At 32.9% G+C, this 26,152-nt stretch overlaps 4 protein-coding genes across 4 annotated transcripts; 1 reads left to right on the top strand and 3 right to left on the bottom strand.

Moving 5' to 3' along the window:
• The first annotated feature begins 8,073 nt into the window (after nucleotides 1-8,073).
• Nucleotides 8,074-12,217, top strand: LOC102618760 (cyclic nucleotide-gated ion channel 1). The gene is made up of 9 exons (XM_006491201.4): nucleotides 8,074-8,235; nucleotides 8,762-8,818; nucleotides 9,068-9,638; nucleotides 9,738-9,950; nucleotides 10,042-10,343; nucleotides 10,414-10,525; nucleotides 10,835-11,071; nucleotides 11,152-11,546; nucleotides 11,655-12,217. The coding sequence occupies exons 2-9, from the start codon at nucleotides 8,790-8,792 to the stop codon at nucleotides 11,962-11,964; spliced, it is 2,169 nt and encodes a 722-aa protein (XP_006491264.1). The 5' UTR covers nucleotides 8,074-8,235; nucleotides 8,762-8,789; the 3' UTR covers nucleotides 11,965-12,217.
• A 5,273-nt stretch (nucleotides 12,218-17,490) lies between these two features.
• Nucleotides 17,491-18,299, bottom strand: LOC102619064 (probable non-specific lipid-transfer protein 2). The gene is made up of 2 exons (XM_006491202.3): nucleotides 17,858-18,299; nucleotides 17,491-17,729 (listed from the first exon to the last, which is right to left on the bottom strand). Exons 1-2 carry the CDS (start codon nucleotides 18,235-18,237, stop codon nucleotides 17,711-17,713), a joined length of 399 nt encoding a protein of 132 aa, XP_006491265.1. The 5' UTR covers nucleotides 18,238-18,299; the 3' UTR covers nucleotides 17,491-17,710.
• A 1,125-nt stretch (nucleotides 18,300-19,424) lies between these two features.
• On the bottom strand, nucleotides 19,425-20,860 carry LOC127901095 (probable non-specific lipid-transfer protein 2). Its single transcript, XM_052437195.1, has 2 exons — nucleotides 19,936-20,860; nucleotides 19,425-19,739 (listed from the first exon to the last, which is right to left on the bottom strand). The coding sequence occupies exons 1-2, from the start codon at nucleotides 20,331-20,333 to the stop codon at nucleotides 19,721-19,723; spliced, it is 417 nt and encodes a 138-aa protein (XP_052293155.1). The 5' UTR covers nucleotides 20,334-20,860; the 3' UTR covers nucleotides 19,425-19,720.
• A 153-nt stretch (nucleotides 20,861-21,013) lies between these two features.
• Nucleotides 21,014-25,564, bottom strand: LOC102619358 (beclin-1-like protein). The gene is made up of 10 exons (XM_006491203.4): nucleotides 25,227-25,564; nucleotides 24,378-24,718; nucleotides 24,094-24,264; nucleotides 23,710-23,834; nucleotides 23,469-23,517; nucleotides 22,916-23,074; nucleotides 22,660-22,745; nucleotides 21,956-22,027; nucleotides 21,513-21,662; nucleotides 21,014-21,417 (listed from the first exon to the last, which is right to left on the bottom strand). The coding sequence occupies exons 1-10, from the start codon at nucleotides 25,375-25,377 to the stop codon at nucleotides 21,171-21,173; spliced, it is 1,551 nt and encodes a 516-aa protein (XP_006491266.1). The 5' UTR covers nucleotides 25,378-25,564; the 3' UTR covers nucleotides 21,014-21,170.
• Nucleotides 25,565-26,152: the final 588 nt, after the last annotated feature.

Below are 26,152 nucleotides of genomic sequence, written 5' to 3'. Positions count from 1 at the left end.
AAGTTATTATTATGGGAATTAACTTGTGGATGTCACAATCCCCAATGACAGCTTGAGACTCGCACGGTCGCGTACTATGAAGTACGCGACTACATTATTAATTTTGTGAAGTGCAGTGAAGGGACCCTTGCGTTTTCATTTACATTTTCTGGAGTAATCGTAAGGGCCAGATTAGAAATGTTGTATTTTTTAAAATAATAATTATTAGTTGTGTTATATAAATAATTAATTGTGAAGAAAATTAATTAAGTATTTGATAAATTTTGTTTTTAAAAATACTGTAATTTTTTAAAGTAATTATTGGTGTTTGGTATATTTTATTATTAAATTGTTGTGAGAAAACAAATAATTAATAAAATGTGCATAATGTAGGATGAGATTTATTTACACATATAGAAACATGTACATGCAATATTTTTAAATTTTGTATTATAATAATTTTAACTAACAATAAAATTTATACTATATTGCCGTATAAAGAACTTTTGATGTAATGTAAAATATAAAGAAGAAATAGGGTAAACGAAAGGAGTACATGAATTAAAATAAAAAATTATTAAAATATTGATTTTGTTTCCAATTTAAATAGGAATAATTTTGGGTTTAGATAATAATTGTAAGGATATTTATGAGATTTTATTAAAGGAGAAAATTGATTCTCAAAAACAGAATTTAAAAGTTACTTCTTTTTTGTTTTTTAAAATCAGTTGTAGAGTGGTTGATTTTGACAAAAATGATTTTGATTTTTTTTTATTAAACACCAAAATTAACTTTTAAATTTTCAAAATCACTTTAAAACTTTCTAAAAACAATCCCAAACGGACCCTAATGGTAAATCAATCAAAAGTAGAGAAGATGTTAATTGGGTCAAATAATTACTTCTATTCTATTTTACTATCATTATTGTGGTGTGTGCTAGAAGAATATCTAAATACATGGCACTGAAAAGTAAATCGAGAAAGAAAACAACGCTGTTATTTATCTCGAGTTAAATCCCGGGTCAAACTCCAAAACTAATGCAAACGACGCCGTTTCAATTTTTTTTCCTTTCATTCTCCTTAAAACGACGTTGTTTTGGCTTAGTTAAGGCAAAAACAACGGCAGCCTCAAATTCCTTTCTCTTCCTCTTCGCCTCACAACCATTCTTCTATTTCTCTGTAAACAACTGCTTTCTCTTTCCCTTCATTTCACAGCCATTCGCCTTCTATTTCTCCGTAAAACTATGAAGAGAATGTCGTTGTATTTGAAAAATTGAAAGGCAAGAAGAGAAGCCATTTCTTAAGAACTCAGGAACATTCAACCCTTGGGAGATGCGTAGGTTTCTTAATTTTGACCAACCACCTGATTGATGACTCTGATGCTAAGCTCATTCACCTGACCTGGCAATTGCTCCTAAACTTAAATCAAATGTGTTCCATATGCTAAGAATTTGATCTCTAATTCACTGGCAAACTCTTGCACTGCTCTGCCTGTTACATACTCTTCAATCCTTGGAAAATTTTGAGGAACTAGTCTTTACCACCCACCATTAGTAGCGCTTGAACTTTCAAGTGTTGGGACGCTGATTGTGCACACGGTGTGAAGCAATATAAAATTATAGCGGAGGCCTAGGCACAACTTCAATCAAAACTGATTATTGATATTAGAATTTTTCTTTTTCTTTTCTTATCTTGTATAAGGCGAGCTTGGTTTTGAGCTGTTTACAATCCAGTCCTGGCAGCCACCATCACGCATAACCAGCCGTCGGCACCACCACCACCGACAGCCATCACGCCTGGCAGCCACCTTGTTCAAGCTTTCTTTTTTGCCTTATTTAAGCCAAATCATATCACTTATAAAGAAGATAAAAGCTTAAGGGTTTTGCCCAATCGATTTTGTCGTTGATATTCTTGAAATCAGTTTTCTCTAAGCTAATTTGGTTTTGTGGCTGAAATGAAGATGAAGAGAGAGCAATTGAGGCTGATGTTAACTAAACAAAACGACGTCGTTTTAAGGTGAATGAAAAAAAAAAGATGAGACAACCCGGGGTAAATAACATTTTTCCAGAAAGAAATGCCACGGCAAATATTCTATTGATGGTCAAAGTATCTTTGCATCATGAGCAAAAGAGTCACAATCGCTGTCCTGCCATGCCTGCGGATAGACCAAATTAGATAAAACTCTCTACCGTGTGCATGCATCTCTATGTGTGTGTATAGGAGAAAGTTCCCTTTATATAAATTTTTTCTTGGAAAATGTTAATTTTTTTATTCATCATATTCATTTAATCCACTGGAGATGAGTAAATATATAAATACTATTTGGCAAATATTATGTTACAATTAATGTAACATACACACTCAACAACAATCACATAAATTGTGTGGGCCCATTATTTATGTGGTTGTTGTTGAGTGCGTATGTTACATTAATTGTAACATAGGAGCTCCCATACTATTTTTATCTTTAAATTTTAAGAGCACGGCAAAAGGTTTTTGAAATGAGATTTTATTATTTTTTTAAAGAGTCACATCAATAAAAAAAATTAACAAGACTATTTAAATGATATTTTTTAAATAAAATTGTACATCTCTCTCTTCAATATTATGTCATTCTTTTCTTTAATATTGAAGAAAGAGAAATACAATCTTATTTAAAGATATTTATTTAAAAAGCTTTCTGAAGTCTTTAATTTAGTATTATATTATTTTTTATGTCATTATTCTTAAAGAGAGAGAAGTATTATAATATTTATTATTTTTGTAAAGGAAAAAGTTAAATAAAAATAATATAAACGTATTTTTTTTTTGTAAGGTTTGTTGGGAGGTGACTTATTATTTTTTCACTCTTTTATTTGTCATATAAGTAAGCAAATAAATATTTGAAGAGTTAAATTAGAAGGCTCTTTGAATAAAAATTCTTCAAATGAGACTATACTTCTCATTTGAATCTTATTTGAAAAGCCACATCAACAATAAAGGTTTCAAAAGATTATTCAAATGAGATTATCATTCTTTCTATTCAATATTAAAAAGTGACTTCTTCATCCTTAATTAGTATTATATTATTTTTTAGACTTCTTCATCCTTAATTAGTATTATATTATTTTTTATCTCATTATTGTTGAAGAAAGAGAAGTACTATAATTGCTATTATTTTGATTGAGGAAACAAATTGATTAAAATAACATATACTTGCTTTTATTTGAAAAGTCATTAGAAAAAAAATTATATTTTTCAGATAAGTGAGCAAATAAACATTTGAAGAGTAAAATTAAAAGAGTCTTTGATTATGCTTATCGGTGGGTTCAATGGATAAATAATGAAATTTTGAATTTATCTTTTTACTTAAACATTTGATATAAATTTTGAGTAATTAATTTCATGTAATATAATTAGTAGGTGAATTGATTATTAAACGTTATTTTTTAATTTAAATATCTATCATCACTCAAATTTCGTACTAAATTATTAAGCTAAAATAGCCCCAGTTTTGTAAGCATATATTATTACTCATATTTCGTAAAGTCATAAGATTTTCCCTTTTCTGCATAGAGCATTATTAGAAGACTCTTCAATATGAGAGAGAAGGACAATCATTTTTGGAGAGTATTTTAAAGCTTTAAATCAAGTATTATATATTTTATCTCATTATTCTTGAAGAGAGAGAAGTGTGCTAATATTTTTGTAGAGGAAAGTTTAATTAAAGTAATATAAATTTATTATAACTGGAAGAGACTTTTGGGAGATGATTTACTAACTTGTAGAGTCATATCAACAAAAGAAATTCCGAAAGATTTTTCAAATAAAATTTTACTATTTATTTGAAAAGTTATATATAAAAAAAAAGAGTTTTCAAAGACTTTTCAAATGAGATTCTTTAGATAAATTTGTCATTCTCTCTCTGTGACTCTAAAATTGTTATTATTCTTGAAGAGAGAGAGAAGTGTTATAATTATTATTTTTTTGGTGAAGTAAAAATTTTAATTAAAATAATATAAACTTACTTTTATTTGAAAAATCTTTTGAGAGATGATTTATTTTTTCCTTTTTTATTTACCACATGAATAATTAAGTAAGTGTTTAAAAAGTTAAATTAAAAGAACTTTTTAGCGATGCTTTTGAAATACAAGTGTGCAACCCAAGAGGGGGGGTGAATTGGATTTTTTAAAAATTATCCTAGTCAAACCACACAACAATTCAATCTAATGCCTTAATCAATTCGAAAATAATAAATTCAATGAAACACAATATTAAAAGAGCAAAGGAAGAGAAAACGAACACAAGGATTTTTACGTGGTTCGGCTATCCCCGCCTACGTCCACGCCTCCAAGCTCACCCGCTTGAGGATTTCACTATCCAAGCCTTTCCAAGGCTTCAACGATTACAATTGACTTCGAGGTGTCAATAAACCTTTACAACAAGAGATTATATCTCCAATCTCTTTACCCCAAGTGTTTCCCACACTTGTACTCTCACAATTTGATGAGAAATGATAAATACAACAATGAATCTCTCTTTAAGAGTGGATATACAAATTGAAGAACAAAGATGATTTAAAGAATGATGATTCACGAAGTTGAAGCTCAATATATGTTGTGTGCACTTGTTCTTGTTTGTTGGAGATTGTTGGAGAGATTGAAAATGAGTTGGATTTGAGTTCTTATAGTTTGAGCTAAAAAACTAGCCGTTATACACATTTTGGTTGTAACCGGATTACCGGTTATGGACAACCGGAATTCCGCTTAATGTTACCGTTACAGCCACAAATTTGAATTTCTGAACATCCGGATTTCCGCTTTGTCACATCCGGATTTCCGCTTACGCTCAGTAGCTTACTGCTCAACAACTGGATTTCCGTTTGTCAAGATCCGGAATTCCGCTTTTAATTCGGATAGATTCTGCCTCGAATCCGGACTTCCGTTTATCAGAAACCGGATTTCCGCTTGCTACAGTAACTGCTACAGTGAATATTTTCTAAATTTACAGTTTGACCCCAAAACTTTATAAACCTATAATGTGGCCCAAAACGTTATGAAAGTTTGCAAAAAGGTCCAATTTCAGAACTTTAGAATAATGCTTTGTCAATCCCACAACTTTCTGAAATTATGACTTTGCCCAAACTTTGTGAAATTATAGAATGACCCAAAAATATTTAAATAGTTTCAAATAGGTCCAAGTCCGAAATTTAGAAAACTACTTGTTTATTTCAAAGTTTTCAAAATTCTTTCAATTAAACCATAAACTTTGAAAAACAACCAATTTCATAAAATCATTTTTCCATTAAATATGAAACATTTATAATATGAAAATAATGATTTATTTAAAAAGAATATTAAATAATTTGAGCTTAAAAAATTAATCATTTTTAATCTTGTTTGTTATCATCAAAATCAATATTATGGAAACATATATGTTAACAATCTCCCCCTTTTTGATGATGACAAACATTTCATGTATTTAAACAATCATTTTTCATAAAATCATTTTTTCATTAAATATAAAACATTTATAATGTGAAAATAATGATTTATTTAAAATATATATAAAAAATAATTTGATCTTAAAAGATTAATCATTCTTAATCTTGTTTGTTATCATCAAAATCAATATTATGGAAACATATATGTTAACAGCTTTACTATTAATCATTATTACTTTGTAGTTATTAATATCTTATTTATTTTTGCATTTGATTCACTCAATTGGTACAACACAAGAGCAAGGATGGCCAACTCACCTAATTCTAAATATATATATATATATATATATATATATATATATATATATATATATATATATATATATATAATAATAATAATAATAATAATAATAATAATAATAATTAACAGTTAGGCTACTAGAAGTCCAGCATTACAGGATTCTGGGATTCCATTGCAACAATAACTTTCAGCTTTTCCACCTTTGGTCTGTTTGCCAACTGCTTTCATTTCTTACTTCGCCCGTTTAAAATATTTTGTTAAAATTCAAGAAAATCATTTTATATTTCTCAGGTTACGATTTTAGACTTTATTAAAGTTAAAAAAAAAATTATTATACCCTATGATGTAATAGTAGAATAATATTATATTATCATACTATATGGCGTAATAATTTTTTCAAACTTTAACAAAGCCCAAAATCTTAAATCGGATAATTTCTATTATTAACAATACCAAATACATTCTCCTCTTCAACACATTTCTTCAAACTTTTAGCGATTTCTTCATAAACTTCGAAGTTCAATTTATTTTTTAAAGATGATTTTTTATTTTTTTTCAAATGCATTTGATAATAAATCTCTTTATCATAAACTAGTACTTAATTGAGTAAAACAACTCGTACCTCTCATTTTGAGTTAAGAGTTTGAATCTCCTAGTATTTTTCATGAGAGTAAATATTTTATTAATATTTCAATGCTAAGTTTCAATTAGATCCACATTGATGTTGGTTTCAATAGATCTTTGACAGAAATTTTTTTAAGCTTAGTTTCAACTATAATACTTAAAGGTAAAATTCTAAATTTATATTATAGTGTGTGATGCCATAATATTAGGGATGATAATGGGGTAGGGTGGGGGTATGGAGACCTACCCCATTCCCCACCCCATTAAGTTTTTTTACCTCCATTCCCCACCCCATTAAATTTTTTTACCTCAATTCCCCACCCCATTCCCCAATAAATTTAGTGGGGTGGGGATGGCCGGATGGGGAATCCCTATGTGGGGAATGATTTTTTCATCCCCATCATATTCCTCATTTACCTATTTTATATTTTTATAGTAGGTATAAATACATAATTTTAGTAAATTAAAAATTAGAGACTTAAAATAAAATCATTACCATATTATAAAATATTTAAAAAAAAATATGTAAAAGTTTGAAATAATATCTTAAAAGGCTATCAAAACTGAAAAATGTTTGAAGAGAGCAACACCTTAAAAGAGAAAAGAAAACTTAACAATGTTTTAGAGTTAAAAAAAATTATTTTATAGGATTTTCTTTTATTCATATCATGTTTATATTACATAAAATAAAAAAATTATTAGTTGACATTATAGTTGATAAAATAAAAATTATTAAATAAGAATTAAAAAAATATTTATATATAATAGGGATTAGGGTGAGGAGTACAAAACCAAACCCCACCCTATTAAGAATTTAAGAATTATTTTTTCCCCACTCTCACCACATTCCCTCAAAATTATTCAAAAATTTTTCTATTTAAGGTGTCTGTAGAGGATTTTGCCATTCCTATGTCATATTTTATTTTTCTGGTTTACTTTGTGATGCCGTATAAGGAATGAATTACTTTATTATTTTTTTCTCAAAATAATTGAATCCCTAATAAGGAATGAACTTCTTTATTATTTATGTTAAAAATAGATTTTATTATGCAAAAAAAAAAATCATCTAAACCACAGGAGCTGATATTTGTAAACCCATCAATGAGCAACCCCCCTGTGGGACCGAACTTTAAGTAAAGGGAGCCCACGAGGGCCCACATTATTTCAGAAACAATTTCTTGGAGACTCGCGGGCAGGACTTGACTCTTCCGAAGTGGACTCCGTCTTTTATCTTTTCCTAGTTTTGAAATAATAACACAGAAACCCCTACATTTTATATTTTATCAATTTATATCAAAGATATCCCTATTCTGCAATCAAACCTAAATTACCTTACCTTATTTAATTTTAACTTCCGCAAATCACGATACAAAGAATAATTTCTGTAACATTATAGTTCTTGGTCATTTTAAGAAAAATAAAAAACACCAGTAAATTTTCATTGGTGGTTAGTATTTTTAATAATATTGATGATTTCAATTTGAGGTAAAATGAAAAAGTAAAATATGAGTAGATTTTTTTTAATATTGGTAGTGAAAATAAATTTTCGAATCAGTCTAAATAGGCTTTTGAATTGTATATTACATATATTTAAGATTCTCAGTAGATCATTAACAGTGTAACACACATTTGCATTGTAATTATTCCAAAAAAGAAAAATATTGAGGATCTATTTTATACAAATGTACGGACTTTACCCTCATTCGAATAAATAGAAAGATTCTGATACCCAAAGGTTATTACCCCTCAATGTGTTTCCCTCTCTTTGAGAACGCAGCCGGTAACTGTCATTAGAGGCTTGCACTCGCTCCACGAACTTTCTTCTTCGTTTACCAGTCGAAATAATTTCAGTTTTTTCCCCAAACATCTAACCCATTTCTTCTACTCCCCATCGGTCGTTAGAACAACAGGTACGTAAAAGCAACGCCAACAATTCTTTCTTCTTATGTTTATTCGATTTCTGTTTGGATCATAAGAAAACTTTGTGACCAAGAAACCACCGTTTCATAAAGCCAGAGCCCTTACTTCTTGGTTTTCTGGGTGTTTTTTACTTAAATAAATTTTCATGTGTTACTTTGTTCATTATCTTTGAAAACTAAACCTGTAAATATTTGACTGTTTTCCAGTTTGTTTTTTAAACTTAAAACTTTTGGTTGTTTTCTCTGTATTTGTGTTCGATTTGTCGCTTGAAATGGAAAAAAAAAAGGGAAACATATTTAAGTGCTATATATATAATTTTTATTCTCATAACAACAATTGTTAGGTATGAAGTAGATAGTGATCAAGGCATAATTATAAATTTGATAATGCAACTATTGGTACATCAATTGACCAATTCTTTTATAATAATCAGAGTATATATTTCACAAATAGTTATACCTATTGCATACATTAGTCTTAGTTTACTAGATTATATATAAAGTTGAACTTTTGCAGGCTTGGACTTCAAGATCAGAAGGAAGTTATGAATACCGAGAGAGTTAAATTTGTAAGGTTAGTTCCTTTTGCCCTTCAAATTTCTCTTTTTTTTTCCCTTCTTTTTTTGTTAAATGACCAATCTTGACTTATGCATGTCAAAATCGCTCTTCGTTTCCTATAATGAATGTACGAATTTTCATTATGAATTACAAATTTGTACCGTAATCAATTTATGTTTGTTCTCTTTCTCATATTCTTTTTCTGGGCTTGCCTCCTATTGATGAATTGGTTGAGGGAATTTGCTATGTCTATTGTTTTGTCCAGGTTTGACGATTGGAATTCAGAGAATTCTTATTCAGAACAGAAACCATCCAATGATGATGGATTTTATCCAAGAGTAATGAGACCAACTCTAAGTGCCGTTATGGATAGTATTCGGAGAGGATATGAAATGGGTTCAGAAAGAATTAAAAGCTGGAAGAAGCCATTGAGCTTTCGTTCCCATGTTATGCAATCTGAAAAAAAATCTGTCTCTGAGAAGAGAATTCTCGACCCACAAGGTCCATTTCTTCAGTGGTGGAACAAAATATTTGTGCTCTCTTGTGTAATTGCATTGTCAATAGATCCATTGTTCTTTTACATGCCAGTGATTGATGGCAAAAGGAAATGCCTTGGTTTGGATAAGACTTTGGAAATCACTGCTTGTGTCCTTCGTTCATTCATTGATACCTTTTACATACTACGCATAATCTTTCAATTCCGCACTGGGTTTATTGCCCGTTCTTCTCGAGTATTTGGTAGGGGTGAGTTGGTTGATGATCCTAAGGCTATAGCCAAAAGATACTTAATGTCATACTTCATTGTTGACATCCTTGCCATTCTTCCTCTACCACAGGTTTGTGTCCTTCCCTTATTACGAATTCATTTGTTTAATAGCTGGCATTTCATTTAGTTTTGCAATTTATAACAATGATTCCTGTTTCATCTTTTCCAGCTGGTAGTTTTAATTATCGTCCCTGCAGTGAAAGGCCCAGTTCCATTGGTGGCAAAGGAGATGTTGAAAACTATTATTTTCTGCCAGTATGTTCCAAGAATTGCTCGGATTTATCCACTGTACAATGATGTAAAAAGAACTTCTGGCATACTCACTGAAACGGCATGGGCTGGAGCTGCTTTAAATCTCTTTCTTTATATGCTAGCCAGTCATGTAAGTTGTTGCTTGTGATATATGTTTCTGTGACACCTTTGTAAGCAACCGAATGGATTTTTCTGATTGTTGAACAAAATGTGACATGTAGATATTTGGGGCTTGTTGGTACTTGTACTCCATAGAACGGCAAGATAGTTGCTGGCGTGATGTATGTCGGAAGTTGAATGATACGAGTAATTGTACTACGAATTTGTACTGTGGAGAATTCCATGGATCAAATAATACACTTCTGCACGGTTCATGTCCGTTTATAAGTCCAGATGAGATAAAGAATTCATCCATGTTCAACTTTGGAATATCTATCGATGCTCTCCAATCAAGGGTGGTGGAGGAACATGATTTTCCGAAGAAATTCTTTTACTGCTTTTGGTGGGGTCTGCGTAATCTTAGGTTAGTATGCACATATGATATGTAAGAAAGGTTTATTTGAAATGTGCTTCTGACTTGCTCTATCTTACAGTTCCCTGGGCCAAAATCTCAAAACAAGCACTTTTGTTGGGGAGGTTTTCTTTGCCATCTTCATATCCATTTCGGGATTGGTTTTATTTGCCTTACTTATTGGCAACATGCAGGTAATAAATTCTTTTTTGAAATAATGTTGTAAGCATATACACTGATCAGATATAAGCTTAACTCTCCTTGTGCATCTACTTTTCATTTAGATTGTCTAAAACGTCCATGTAACAATATGACGTCTTTAAATTATTCTGTCAGTAGTGTTCTCATTACTGAGATTATGCTCTCCTCTTTTGATCTGTTGCATAATTTCATTGACAAAAGCACACAAAATGGGTATTTTCATTCCAACATTTCTAAATGAATTTGCCATGGTGCGTGATTTGATGAACTGCTAATCATCGTTTCCTCTTCTGCTTTTGCAGAAATATCTGGAATCTACAACTGTAAGATTAGAGGAAATGAGAGTGAAAAGGCAAGATGCAGAACAGTGGATGTCCCACCGTATGCTCCCCGAAAATCTGAGGGACAGAATTAGGCGGTATGAACAGTATAAATGGCAAGAAACAAGAGGTGTTGAGGAAGAGGGTTTGCTTCGTAATCTCCCTAAAGATCTCAGAAGAGATATTAAGCGCCATCTTTGCTGGGATCTCCTAATGAGGGTGAGTACTTTGCTTAACCTTGTACTTAATTTTCACTCAGAAAGCAGAAGGTTAAATTGTTTCCACCACCTAACTCTTAGGTGCCAATGTTTGAGAAAATGGATGATCAATTGTTGGATGCAATGTGTGATCACCTCAAGCCAGTTCTTTACACAGAGAAGAGCTTCATTGTTCGTGAGGGTGATCCAGTTGAGGAGATGCTTTTTGTTATGAGAGGCAATCTAGTGAGTACGACCACTTATGGTGGAAGAACCGGTTTCTTTAATGCTGTTTATCTCAAGGCTGGTGACTTCTGTGGAGAAGCACTCCTTACATGGGCATTGGATCCTCAATCATCTTCCAATCGTCCTCTTTCAACTAGGACCGTACAAGCTTTAACAGAGGTTGAAGCTTTTTCTCTCATGGCTGATGACTTGAAGTCTGTTGCCTCTCAGTTTCGGCGTCTTCATAGCAAGCAGCTTCAGCACGCTTTCAGGCAAGTCTTTTTTGAATTTATTGCATAAATGACCGTTATAGCAGAGATGTTATGAAATATAATTACTATATATTGTTGCACACTTCACTTATTGGGGGAAGGTTTCAGGTTCCACTCGGTGCAGTGGAGGACATGGGCAGCATGCTTTATACAAGCAGCATGGCGCCGGCACAGTAAGAAGAAGCTTGCTCAATCCTTACAAGAAGCTGAAGACAGGCTGCAAGATGCTTTGGCAACAGAGGCTGGGGCTTTAACGAGCCTTGGTGCCACCATGTATGCGTCAAAATTTGCTGCCAATCTATTACACCCGTTGCGGTTGCGGCAGAATGGTTCCAGTGGCACTAGATTGCCGCAGAGATTACTGCCTCCACTAATTCCTCAGAAGCCAGCAGAGCCTGACTTCACTGCCAAAGATTGAGAATGAGGTGTACCTGTTGTAGAGAAATGATTTTAGTGATTTGACCCAAATGTAGTGTGTACATAATAACAATAACATCTGCCCTGCTACTACAGATGTGCTTTAATGTGCTCTTGCAGAGGAAGCTATCTTAGATAATTAATGGGGCAAATCCAGTCACATACTAGGTCTTAATTTATTAGTTTTCGAACAAACAGTATCTCAAATAATGCAGCTAAAAGAGAATGAATTTTGTGTGCCTTTTTTGGTTCTATTTTCTCCCTCCAAAATAAAAAAAAAAAAACATGAAGAAGAGCAACTGTGGATTACATACCTCGAAGAAAGGCTCAAGTCAAAGGGTCGAATCCCTTTGGTCAACGAACAAAAAAGTCCCTCCCTTGATGTGTTCCTCAACAGTTATTTCTGGAATATCTAACGACTTGTTCTCTTGACCACTGAAGGAAGGAAGTGGATAAACACGGCAAGGCTTGTTACAAAAGAAAATGTAGTCCCGCTGTCCATATGCAAAGGAAAAATGGGATACATTCTTAATTAACGTGCACGTTGGGAAATCAGAATTAACCAATTTATATAATAAATTGAATATTCCAACCACTATCTTGTCAACATCCTACATTTATTTAGTTATCCATATAAGCGAGCGAGCCAGTGGCAAAGCAATGCCTGCAATTATTTGTTTCAACCAATATCTCAAATAGGTATCCAGGCATAAAATATTAGAAAGATTTACGAAAACTTCAGCAATTTCAAAAACCAAATGCTGCAGCTACGAAGCAATAAATCTTGTGCGCCTGTTTTGGTTCCTTTTTCTCCCTTCCAATAATCAATCGCAAGTAGAATTTTTCTGTGTGTATAAAGCGGCATGCACATTTTTCCCTGTACCTTCAATCAGTAACGAATGATTTGTCGCTCAAATCAAATCTTTATACCAAAACATGGAATTATTTGGATCAAAATGGTGAAAAAAGTCTTCCATTTCTTTATGGCAGATCCAACTCGGCTTAACAGTAAAATTTTGGATTTTCTTTAATATACAAATGTTATGTACTGAATTACACAATATAAATTGAAAAATATCCCTACACTAATTAAAATTCACCAAATTGCATGTCATGATATATACCTATATATTTACTCCTTTGTATTCTAGCTTTTACTATAAATGATCTAGTCACCCACAACATCTCTAAAATCCTTACACATTTATTATATTTTTATTATAATTTGTATTTTTTAAAGAAGCAAATCATAATTTTCTAATTTTCTTCTCTAGTTCTTATTGGGGGAACTTAACATAAGATTTTTAGGTATTTAATCCAAAAGACTAATTTTTTAGGTGGAGTGACAGTACCACCTTATAAACCTAAGTATCTTCCTTTTACTAGTCAATGTGAGACACAACTCAACAATTCAATATTAAATTTAAAAACTTTTTTTTTTAACTCATATCTAAATTTGTTATTGCGCCACTCTCTAATTTTACAATGTTAGCTTACTATCTAGTTTCTTTGTTTAATTTGTCATCGAGTATTGTATCCTTTTTTTTTGGTTTTTCAAAAGTTTGGATGAAGATGAGGAACCTCATCCACTAAACAACAATATTTGCTTATATCGTTTCGTTATTTCAACTCAAGTGATAGTGAGTGCAAACTGCATCTGAGACCAACCGAACTACACCCAAAAGGCAACCAATATTTTATCCTTTAAGAAGTCAATAATAAAAATATATAATCAAATTTTATTCTTGCAGCCCCCTAACGAAAGTTTTCAGGTTGCGCCAATCCAAAGAACAAACAAAAATGTTATGAAATTTCTTGTATATATTTCTCACCATGAGCTTTACAGTATTATCTTATATTATTGCATTTGCTTTCTATGTCTTATTTTAGTACTACATGCATCTGTTTCCAAGGGCAAAGCCATGTTTTTTTTAGGGTGGGCTAAATTTTGTTTTTAATTGTTATTGTCTATTGCCTTACGAAGTTGATTGCTAAGAATTTAAGTAGGCTAGGAATCGGTTACAATGTTCCTTTCAATTGCTTTGTTGTTGTACTAATGTAAATAATTAAATAAAATGTGTACTTTATTTTCTAACTTGTGGCTAATGTATTTTCATTCTATTTCAATTACTATTTTGACTTTGGTTAGATGTATATGTGTATATGTGTGTGTGTGTGTGTATAGGTAGGGACATATCTATATATTTATATAAAGTTGGGACTACAAGAGGTGATGTGTCATCACAATTTCTCATCTTTGTATATTCTCTATTATCTAATAAATAGAGAAATTTCTTTCAGATTTAATTTTTCATCTTCTCATAATTAATTTGATTGTTATTACACAATTAATATGTAACAATTCATCAAAAGACCCACTATCTTCTCTAATTGAAACCTTCTTGATCATAAATTAAGCAATAATTTATAAACATTTTTAATCACTCTTCTCCTTTACCTCACCTTAATTTATAAATAGCAACAAAAATATGATATCCCACGTAAACATAAACACAATGTAAAAGAATACAAAATAGTAATGGCTCTAAAATATATGTTTTTTTTATTTTGGCCATCACTTGCCTGATCATGGCAAATATTGCAAATGCAATCAGCAGGGATGATCGCCTCAACAACAATATGAAACCAGACTACGATCTTGCAATAAGATTTGAAGCTAGCTGAGGCCTAACGAAGTGCTGGGACGCGTTAATGGAGCTGAAATCACACTGAAATGAGATTGTTATATTCTTCCTTAATAGCCAGGCTGATATTGGCCCTGACTATTGCCGCGCCATTGATATCATCACCCATAATTGCTGGCCTGCAATACTCACCTCTCTCGAATTCACTACTGTGATGCATCTTTTGCTCCTTCTCCAGGTGGCCTCGCAGTGATATATCAGCCTCAGGTTTCCAAGGTTTTGGCTTAGACAAGGTGCATTTATGGTACTTCTATTTCTGTTGTGTTAATTTAACTAATGTAATTTTAAATAATTAAAAAGTTTTTTTGGTTTTAGTTTTGCTTTATTTTTTTTATTTTTTATTTTGGAAGTTTTGCCTCTAAATCGAATAGAATAATTCGTTAAAAGTAGAATAAGAAAAAAAAGATAATATTAAATTTTTTTAAAAGCTGCGTGAGTCGCGGTTCTATTTCCTAGTTATTAAACTAAAAGGAAGAAAATTGAAGGTGGCAAACAAAAGCACCTTTAGTGGGTATGATGGGTAATTGGGTTTTGTATTAAATTTATATGATCCGTTTTTAAATTTATATAGAATGACCAACTTATAAATATACCAGTTCTAGTTATGTATGTAATGTCATTCTCTAAATAAAATTAAAAAATTCTCCCAAATTTTGGACGGCCTACTCCTGGCCACTGTCTGTATTATATTCCTATAATTGTTGCTATGCTTGGATAATAAGAGATTTGGAGTTTGAACCCTACTCATATGAGTTAGAAAGGGAGTTAAATGGTCATTAAAATATAACTTAAAAAACACACACACACACACATCTGTTTTTGCGAGGATATATAATTCTTGTTTGCTTCCTGAAGAGTGACACAGCAACCTCAGCTTTCATTCATTGTACAGCCTTGTCCACTATACTGGTTGTATTGCTTGCTTGCTTAATCCTTGCTTATTCATTTGAGCAGTTTGTCTATGTCAACAACACTAAGGTAGCGTTTACTTTTTGGATTGGATTGGGAATCCTGGGGAGTGGGAATCCTAGGATTGGGAGTGTGGAGTGGGAGTGGGAGTAGGTTGTTTACTTACACTGGAATGGAAGCATGGAATGGAGATCAGAATCCAATTTATGTGTTTACTTTGTCTTGGATTTGGAGTAAATAGTTTCAAATTACAATTTTATCCTTATTTAAAGAATTATAATTTTTAATTACAAAACTAATAAAAAATATATTTAATGAATAATATTTATTTTATTATATTTGTAAATTTATTATAATTATTAATATTCTTAATTATGAACAATAAATTATTAATTGTAATTTTAATATAAAATGAAATGTTATTTTATTTAATATAATTATATTAAATTTATTATTATATAAAATAATAATATAATATTATTTAGTACAAAATTAATATTTTCTTAGAATAAAGTATTTATTATTATTATTAAATAAATATAGTACTATCATTTTTAAAATAAATATAATAATATTATATTTATTAATTCTCTATTAATATAATAATATTATTTAAAAATAATTTTAACTTAGAATCAATGTAAATTATTATTTAGTTAAATATAATATTATTATTTAAATAAATATAATATTATTTATTTTTTTTTATTACTTATAAAACATAAAATAAAAAAAGGATAGAAATGGGAGAGGAGGGAGCGGTCACCCGCTCACACCTCCCCCAATCGGAGTCCCACTCCCACTCCCCACTCCAAAAATGGGTGGGGCCCACGGAGTGGGACTCCCAATCCCTCCCCATTTTTATTAAGTTAACGCTGCAGTCGCCGGAATCCACACTCCTCACTCCCACTCCAGCAAGTAAACACAACATAAGTGTAATACGAATTCTGTCAAGTGGACATTTCATTATATACTTCAGGATTTGCATCAAACACTTGGTCGTCTTAACATAAAATGTTTATCTGAATGATTGATTAATGTGTACTTTGTGAGGAAATACATTTCTTTTTTTAATAAAATTTTTTTAAGACATTTTCTTCTTTAAGATAATTTTGAGAAATAAGTAATTTTCTCTTTGTACTTAACTTATTTTAGGAGGAATACAACTTATATACAAGGGAAAAAAAAAGTTCTCCTATAAGAAATAATTATTATATATAAAAATGTTGGGTTCACTCGCTGATGTAATACAATAATTAACACAGTTTCTAATGTGAGAGAAACAATAAATTTATTGAAAGATTGAATGTTATTGAGATTTTGACCGAATTTCTCTCATTGTCCTTGACAACCATGGTTTTTCTTTAGAGTTTTTCATGTAAATTCTTATATTATGTGATTGGTTTGATTCTCTATTTATTTTCTATTTTCTATTTATTATTTATTCTCTACCCGGTATAGAATCTTGGGTCCTAACATTTATTTACCCAAAATAAGAATTTTTTTTTTCAAAGCTAACTATAAGAGGATAGAGGAAATGGAGGAAGGAGATATAGATTTTATTTTATTTTATTTTAAGGGTGGGCAAAATCCAAAAACACATATTAATTTTTGCTATTGTCTCTCTTAAGATATGAATTCGGGTGGCCAGTCAAAGAAAATTGGTTGAAAAGCAGTCGTTCTCGTTCAAGCAAATCTTAAGTTCATATTTCTTACGCAGTAGTTTTAGTTTCTAATTTCAAGTGAAGCGGACCGTTTTGTACATGCGTACACGTCCAGTACCAATTTAACCGTCATGGTTTCTGACAAAACACCAAAAGACGGTCGTTCTGTTAAGCATGATTTTCTTTTTCCCAGTTTTTTGTAATTATGGACAAAAAGAAAACTTGATAAAGAAGACCATAACATCACGTAAATAATACTTATTATTACGAAATACATAGCTACTTCTAAGTAAAAACAATTAAAGCGACATCGCTTTTTTTTTTTTTTTTTCTCTCCCTCATTTGACTGACTGCTCTGTCCCTGGCCAGAATTTATTCTGTGTATTTATAATGTATTACAATAAAATTCCTTCTAGCACGTACAGTATGGAGATTGGAACATTTCCACGTGTAATCCCGCCGTGATTAATCAAACATAAATAGCAACCCTGCATGATAAAATTATCAATCAGTAGCGTTCATGCATGCATAATAAAAACATAAAAACAGGAAAAAAAAAGAAAGAGAGAGAGAAAAGAGAGAAAGAGAGATAAAGCTATATAGCTAGGGAGAGTACTTGGAACAGTCCGTTTTAGCATCAATCGGAGGGAGAGTAAGTGGGATTCCACATTTCTGTGGAATTAAAGGGATGAGATTTTTATCATAAGGCCCAACGGATGCCAAAGATTTCTGAATACATGTGCATACATCTTTCTTGGCCGCCTGGGATTTTGCTCCATTAGAAATTTTCTGAGCGCCGGAACAGCATGCTGCTGAGGGCTGTTTGGTTTCACCTCTAAGATAACTGAGGCATGGAACTAAGTCAAGAATGACCTCATCACATGAAAGCAAAGAGGGAGCTGCATTGGGTGGAGGGTCAAGGTCTTCAATGGATGAGGCTGACCATGAAAGTAATGCAAGATTTGCTAGGAGTAGGAACACAATTGTCCAATTCATTATTGCTTCTTTTTCTTTTTATTTATATTTGTGTGTTGATTTTTAATTTTGTGAGGGAATAAGGTGATATGTATATATATGTGTGTGTGTGCGCGCCCGCGCGCGTGTGTAATTGTGCATGAGTTCAGTTTCTTCAGGTTGTTGCATGCATATATATCTCGTGATTTTCATATTTAAGTTGTATTGTTTACTTCTTCTACCAGTGACAGGATGGAATAAACATCTTCATATTGTTGGACAAATTGAGGTTGCAATATTTGCAGGGAATGTGTAAGAGTAAAGTGCCATTTTATTTATCGTGCTGGAAATAAATTGCTGTCGTCATGCATCATCGATGAATACTGAAGATAATATATATAAATTTAACAACTTTCTTCGATCGATCTTTTTCTTGCTCAAACAATCTCCATTAATCAGCTGAGGCAACTATTGACATACATCGAATGCACATAGAGCTGTGTTGAGATGGGTTTCCTAGCTGGCCACATTGTTATTTTCTTGTCAATATATAGCTAGGTGATTTTTGGTGGTCGATATACACGTTGATCTCAAAATGATAATATTTAATCGACCATACTCCCTCCATATGACCTCTTTTTTTTTTTTTTGTCTAAAGATATTTTGGAACTCTTAAGTTAAAATGACATGGAGAATCAGGGGGCTTCTATTTGTAATTTCAAACTTCAGTATCCTAAACCAGCCCTATAACACAATAGAAATTATGCTGTGAACTGCATATTGATATCTATTTACACATATGGGTCAACATCCATAGATTGAATTTGTATTCCAGCCAAACCAGTAGAGAGCCCACCTCATATTACAGAGGGTATGTATTAATTTGAGAGTTTGTGCCAAGTCATTTTAATTTGTTTATTCAAACAGACTGGATCTGGATGCATATGCATATTGCTTTCCTTGCTCTACGTATTACTATAAATTTATGGGAGAAAGAACATGCTAGTGTATTAATTAATTAGTCTTGGAGTTGCATGCATATCCCATACAGGTAGCTATGTCGACCAAGACAAGTCTGATTGTCGGTGCTAATTAATTTACCCAAATGATCATGTTTCCATTATACAATATAATGTTCATCTAACTTTTATATTCTTTTTTAATAATTTTCTATATATATATATATAAGGATGATCTTTTACAATTATTGATCGGAGGGGAGTAAAAAAGGAAAAAAACAAATGAGAAAGGAGATCATAACATCATACATAAATAATAATAATAATAATTTCATTTTTACAAGTATATCTATCAAATACATATATAGCCACTCTAGTTTACGCGACATCGTTTATCAATTATTATTAGACAGACTCATTAGCCAGCTGCTGCATGTCCTTGGACAGAATTTATTTGCGTACGTCTTTGCGTATTGCGATATATATAAAAAAAAACAAATACTTCTTGTTGTTGGCATGCGCAACATGCAGGGAAACATCTCCACGAACAAGTGATCCCGCAGCAATTAATCAAACATAGTAATCCTGCACGAGAAAAAAATATGAATATCAGAAACTTTCATGCACATGCAAATATGCAATTATATATATGTTATGCATGCATTAAAAATAAGCAAAAGAAAAGAGAAGAAAAAGCTAAAGCTAGCTATAGTGGTTAGGGGTGCGTAGCTACGGTGAATCCTATAATACATATATAATAGGATTCACAGTACGTACGTACTTGGAACACTTGGTTTTAGCATCAACTGGAGGGAGAGTAAAATTGATTCCACATTTCTTGGGAATTGAAGGGATGCAACTTTTAGCATAATGGTCAACACCCCGCAAACATCTCTGAATACATTTGCATAAAGCTTTTTTATCCGCCTTGGTTTTTACGTGCTTAGAAATTTTCTTAACGCCGCGGCAACAATCTTTTGAGGGGTGTTTGCTTTTACCTTTAATATAATGAAGGCATGGAGCAAACCTTTTCTCCACCTTATGACACTCAACCCTAGGGGGAGGGGGATTGGGTGCAGGGCAGTCATCAGAACACGATAATGATTCGGCTGGGCCTGATAATGAGAGTATTCCAAGACCAGTGGCTACCACCAGGAACACAATTGCTGGCCGATTCATTATTACCTCTTTTTTTCTTTTCTTCTGTGTGAAGTTAATGTTTTCTGAGGGAATAAATAAAGATTTTTTTTTATATAAAATTTGTGCGCTTGTGCATGCGTTCACTTTTTCAAATTGTTGCACGCAACGCTATTGTTGTGATGGTTTGATGTTGTGTTGTTTACTTCCACTAGACTGGATGGAAAGCATGTACCCTTCATCTTATTGTTTCTTGGGGAATAATCAAACTGTTTGTAGAATGAAAGAAGCATTTTTTTCGTGCTGGAAATGAACTGCTGTCATGCAATATTTTTTTTCCTGTTCTTTTTGACATTTGTCATGCATCTTGATTCTTATATGCTTCTTCAAAAATGAGGATGAATCAGGTATCTGGTTGCTGCTTAAACAAATATCTGTTTGGGAAAACGGGTATTAATATTGCCACCAAAATAAATCAAACAAATAAAGGTTTAAAAAAACCTTGCCTTCAATTATAAACCAGACGGACCATAGTCGCTACCGAGGTCATAGCAACATGCTTGCCCAGAATTTCCCCCTTGAAACCATTGACGATGTACCCCAGGTTCTCATATTTTCTCCACTGTAATTCTTTGTATTTATCACAGAATGGTAATAATGAATTGTTCCCACCACAGCCATCCTACCAGATTTCTTATCCGAAGATATCTGGGCCTCAAAAATGTTTTAAAACGAAATGGAGGATCAGAGATCTCGTATTTCTATTTTTCAAATTGTGATATCCCAAACAACTCCTATTATACAATAGCAATTAAGCTATGAACAGCATAATGATTCCTATTTACACACCGGTTAACAATGATTGCATTTCTTCACATATCATGGCTTTGACAAATTTCGACCAACAGATTTGAGGTCAGCACCACGCTTTGCATACAAAGAGCCTACAGCCGAGACTTCAGCAGGTGAGGACATGGCAGAAACGGGTTGGAAGTTTGTGTTCCCAACAAACCAGAAGAGAGCCCATTTCAAATTACAGAGGGTGTATTTGAGAGCTTTTGTCCAATTCTCTTGCTTATTAAAGCTCTGCGTGATTGAATAGTTTTCCACCTTGTCATTTTCAATCCTGCAAAATTTGTATAATTGAACAGAGAGAGGGAATCAAGATAAAAACATCCAATTATATTTGTGGTTCCCATTCATACAGATAAGAAAACTTACTTATAGGGCAATTTAAAGCATTTATCTGGTGGAATGTTATTCTCTTGATCCTTAGAATTTGCAAATTCTGCAAAGTCCTTGAGACATGACAAGAACAATGTCATTGCTTTGTCATAGCGAGTGCTCCAAAACAAATTCACTGGACCGAACCTAAGAATATATTCACATTAGTGAAAACACCCAGAAGAGTACAGTGTGAAAAACCAACAATTGAAATAGAGGCAGGATCTACAAATGCTTTTTATTTTTTTATTTTATTTTATTTTTTCAATGTCTACAAACTTAATATAAGGACATCTCCAAATTCAAATTAACTGGTCAACTATTAGATCAAATCGCACTTTATGCACCATGTACCAAAAGAATACAGGTTCCACGTTCAACTAATCATTTAACTCATGAATTAGTTCAAAATCGACATCAATGGTGTTGTTAGAACTTACAATTCATAGGTATTGTTGTTGCTGTCCATTATTCGTGGGTAGCTCCCCATTGGAATGATTTTTATCCGATATCTGAAAATCGCTGGCTAAGGATATATCACAATCACATATCATTTTGTAGATAGGTTCAGAGAAAAGTATAAAATTGCTTATTAAGGATGCTTTTATGTGCTTTAAGTTAAGGAGCAAGAACAAGGATTTCTATCGCAGTATGCTCCTAAATACAACAATTTAGTCTTAGAGATGGTTGCCATAACATCCCCAAAATAAGTTGTTCCTACAAAATACCCAGATAAGTAGCTATGTTGCCAAGACAACCTCTGTCTGACATTGTTAGACAATATACGAGACATACTCTATCTAGACCATTAGTGGAATCTAAACATTCATCAACCTCAGTATCTGCCGCAGACTACATTAGTGAATAAATTATCATTCAAGACATAACCATGTGATAAGAAGGTATATGTAATTGGTATCAGGTATACCTTCTAAAGCTGACATGTGAGACTGTTTCGATGAAAACTTTTTCGGTAAAAAATAACACAGGAATAACGAGATATAACTTTCCCAAATGGTTCACACATCTCATGCACCAGGCATGCTGTACAGGCACAACCATCTGCTTAGATGAGGACATACTCAAATGTATGAGCCTACCATCAACAATGACTAGAAAACACAAACTCGTAAAAAAAGGATACGGGAACTTTGGCCGAAAATACTGACACATTGTGTGGAGGAGAAGGCAAGCTTGGCCCCAGGCAGCATTAATCTCATCCCACTCAACCTAAATGTTTCCACAATGTAGTAAACATCAAAAGTTAACCATTATTCCCATCTTATTTAGGGAATATATTTGAGAAAAAAAAACTCAAAATGGAAAGAAAAAAAGGAAGAAATCCTCAGGAAGCCACCAGTATGTAGGAAGCCAATGAAAAATGAAAAAAGAATTCTTACTGGGATTTTAGGAAGCCGTCCAAGCCGAAAATTGTTGATCGTTCCAAATTCTCCATCGTGCCAGATAGGGAAGGCATCATTAAGTACATTAGTTCGCTTCAACAACTCTAAATGTGCTTGTGAAACTTCTATCTTAGACGAAATTGCATCCCTCTCTTCCTGTCAGCAGACAGTTTTTCAATCACAAAAGAAGGGGTAAAAGATTAATAAAACACTAGAGGCTGACTGATGGTCTTCTTGCAAAAAGATCACAAAATTTGCACTTAAGATGATTAAAAGAAATGTGAATTCTCCAACTATCCAAACCAAAAAAAAAGAAAAAGAAGCATTTCCCTTATCTATTTACAATGTCTTAAAATAAATGTCCGCAGATAAAATACACCGTTATTCTACTGTAACCATCCCCAAAAAAGAATCAATAAAGGATTTTGCAGCACCATTAGGAAAGAAACAACAAAACAATCAAGTGCTTAAGCCCAAGGAGCTTTTTAATCCATTTAACACTAATTTCAATGGATAATGCTAGTGGAGGAAAGACCTATCAACAACTCACCTGATGAGCAATTAATTGAAACTGAAAATTATTGAACTCCTGCCAATACCTGTTAACATTGAATTTGGGAAACATAAGTAAGAACAACTATAGATCTTTGGAGTGTTTCCAGGTAAAAGTGTACAAAATCAGAAAAGAAAGGACTTAAAGCAAAATAAAATGTAGTCAATAACACTATGATTTTATCTGGAAATGCACAAAAGAGACTAGATTAGCTAACTAGTATATGTTAAAAAAATACCGCTCCTCCAGTTCCTTAAACCGTTTAGATTTTAACTCTAGTTCCTTCAGTTCAGCATTTACTTCTGCATTCTGTTTCTCTGTTTCCTCAATTGCTGCTTCCAGTTTTCTTTCCTCTTCCTCAATCTAAATGCCATCAACAAAATATTAAACAAATATTTGACTCAGATGGAAAACATTTAGTCACTACAAGCTTTTTAAGGATTCTTGGATCAATACGGCAGTTTAGAGGAGGAAATCAGTTCATGAAAAGAACAGGGCAGGGGTGGAGACGTTTCTTGCACATATTTAGCCCAAATATTTCTACTTCTAAATTGAAACAAATGTTTACAAAAGTGGAACGCAAAAATGATTTATTGCATCAATAACAAATTTGGATATGCACCTTTAATTTCTCCTTAAGAAAATCGGCTTCACTAAGAACATCTCGGGCTTCTCCCTCCAAGCGCTGAAGGCAGGCTTCATATGCTTCAATGTCCCTGGTAACATCATCAACCTCCTTATCAAGTTTATCAGACAACACCCTCATGCACTCGAGACATAAAGGTTGCTCAACCTGGAAATTGAGAGAGAGAGAGAGACAGAGATCATAATCCAAATGCCACAAAAAAATCTTCAACAATCAAAGAATAATTGTTAACCAATCCAGAAGCCTTCATATTAGGACACCTGTGTCTGGGATGTGGCAATCTCAAATGCACGCTTCAGAACAGTTATGGTTGAGTGGAACCCGGAGTTGTTCGGCTGCATTGGTCCATTAGTTCCTCCTTCTGGTGGTGGTATATGGGGCCCACCTCCATCTGATGCAGACTCAGATTTATAGATGACTACAAACGATTCATCCATTGCCTTTCCAGACTGACTCGCCTCAGATTGGGCAGATGAGCCACGAGGACGTGGAGGTACCCCATGTGATTGGGGTCTTTGTTTCGGCAACACGACAAAAGAATTGTCCATTCGCGTAGAACCTAACACACTGTTGGACGCATGGATTGAAGAACCATGCATTGCTGCACATGATCATTCAACCAAAGTGATTAGAAACAATTACCCTTCCAAGAAAAATATATGAAAGTTTTGCCACAACACGTTGACATATAGAACTGATTACTAATGAATCATAAACCCACAAGCACGTTTGACAGCTGAAAAGGTGTTCTTGTCTGCATGGGAACACTGCGAATAACTCACATTTGGTGATTTGGGACAATTTAATCTCACAACCAGACTCTAAGAGAGAATAAGTCTACGAATTTTTATTGGCATAATTTTGCAAAATTGGCACAAATGATACAACTCGCCGTTTGAATTGCCGAATAAAACCTCAATCGCCCATATGACTAGATATAGCAATTAAACCAGAAACCCATACACACAAATGCTTGAATTTGTAGTTGATACTCAACAACATGATTCAGTTGGAAACAACTCTAAAATCCACAATCAACAGTAATAACTAATTTAAAATAATCGCAGAAAAAGCAAGAGTAAAGAATTTTTTTTAAAAAAAGACCTAACTGGAGCGAGAAGAGTCGTTCAAGTACTTGTCGGCGTAAGAGTCGACGCCGACGATGCAAAGGAAGTGGCGACAGTTCTGGCAAACCCATCGAGGTACATTGGGATCCACGGACAAGGTCCGACCCTTATCCGGTGCGTCCTCTTTCTTCATTATATCCTGATTCGACTAATCTTCTCTTTATGCAGCTGAAAAAAAATTCCAACCTGGTTCTTCGCCGAGCTCGACGATGAGAATGAAATCAAATCCTAATCAACAATCATTCCCTTTTAATTAAAAAAAAATCCCCTTTTAGGATGATCGGGTAAAGTACACATGTTCCGGGACTCGGGTCTTATTTACATCCGATTTTCTTTCGTATTTGGCCACACTTAAACGCATCGTTTGAAGCACGTAATCGACAGTGTGGTGTCGCGTCAGCAAAAAGAAAAATCTTCTTTGTCCCGCCTCCTAATGATCACTGGGCCCACCGGATTATACCGTATACTTCTAGGAATTCCGGTTTAGAATTACACATGTGCCTCTTTTTATCATTTTCTGAAATAGGAACATTGTTTTTGAATTTGTTCAGATTGATCCTCTCAAAGACCAAACACCCTACAGTGTTTACGGTTCCTAACTTCCTATCAAACATTCCAAAAAAAAAAAAGAACACCTACAGTTGCGTGCACAGTTGACATTTTGAGAGTCATTCGTCAAAACTCATTTAATTCAATGCTGGGTAAGAAATTAAGAATGCAGCGTTTGTTTGGTATTGTTTTCTTAACCCTCATTTTTCATTTTGTAAAAATAGAAAATAAAATATTTAAAAATGTTTTGTGAGGGTTAGAAATAATTTTTTATGAAAATAATTGTATTTGTTTTATAATAATGACAAAAATATTAAAAAAATTATGATTGGATATGCACAATTGTATATTTTATAGTG

This window comes from Citrus sinensis, chromosome 3 (genome assembly GCF_022201045.2).
Source record: "Citrus sinensis cultivar Valencia sweet orange chromosome 3, DVS_A1.0, whole genome shotgun sequence".
Lineage (NCBI taxonomy): Eukaryota > Viridiplantae > Streptophyta > Magnoliopsida > Sapindales > Rutaceae > Citrus > Citrus sinensis.
The sequence above is the reverse complement of the archived record's forward strand: the minus strand, read 5'-3'. Positions and strand labels throughout refer to the sequence as shown.

Bases quoted from the DNA above. Each gene is read 5' to 3' on its own strand.
- LOC102618760 (XM_006491201.4), top strand. From the start codon at position 8,790: ATGAATACCGAGAGAGTTAAATTTGTAAG. The intron at 9,639-9,737 runs GTTTGTGTCCTT...CATCTTTTCCAG, and splicing joins CCATTCTTCCTCTACCACAG to CTGGTAGTTTTAATTATCGT. The intron at 10,526-10,834 runs GTAATAAATTCT...CTGCTTTTGCAG, and splicing joins TACTTATTGGCAACATGCAG to AAATATCTGGAATCTACAAC.
- LOC127901095 (XM_052437195.1), bottom strand. From the start codon at position 20,333: ATGAATCGGCCAGCAATTGTGTTCCTGGTGGTAGCCACTGGTCTTGGA.
- LOC102619064 (XM_006491202.3), bottom strand. From the start codon at position 18,237: ATGAATTGGACAATTGTGTTCCTACTCCTAGCAAATCTTGCATTACTT.
- LOC102619358 (XM_006491203.4), bottom strand. From the start codon at position 25,377: ATGAAGAAAGAGGACGCACCGGATAAGGGTCGGACCTTGTCCGTGGAT. The intron at 23,835-24,093 runs GTGCATATCCAA...GATGGCATTTAG, and splicing joins TTCTTAAGGAGAAATTAAAG to ATTGAGGAAGAGGAAAGAAA. The intron at 21,418-21,512 runs GTAAGTTTTCTT...CAAATTTTGCAG, and splicing joins TGCTTTAAATTGCCCTATAA to GATTGAAAATGACAAGGTGG.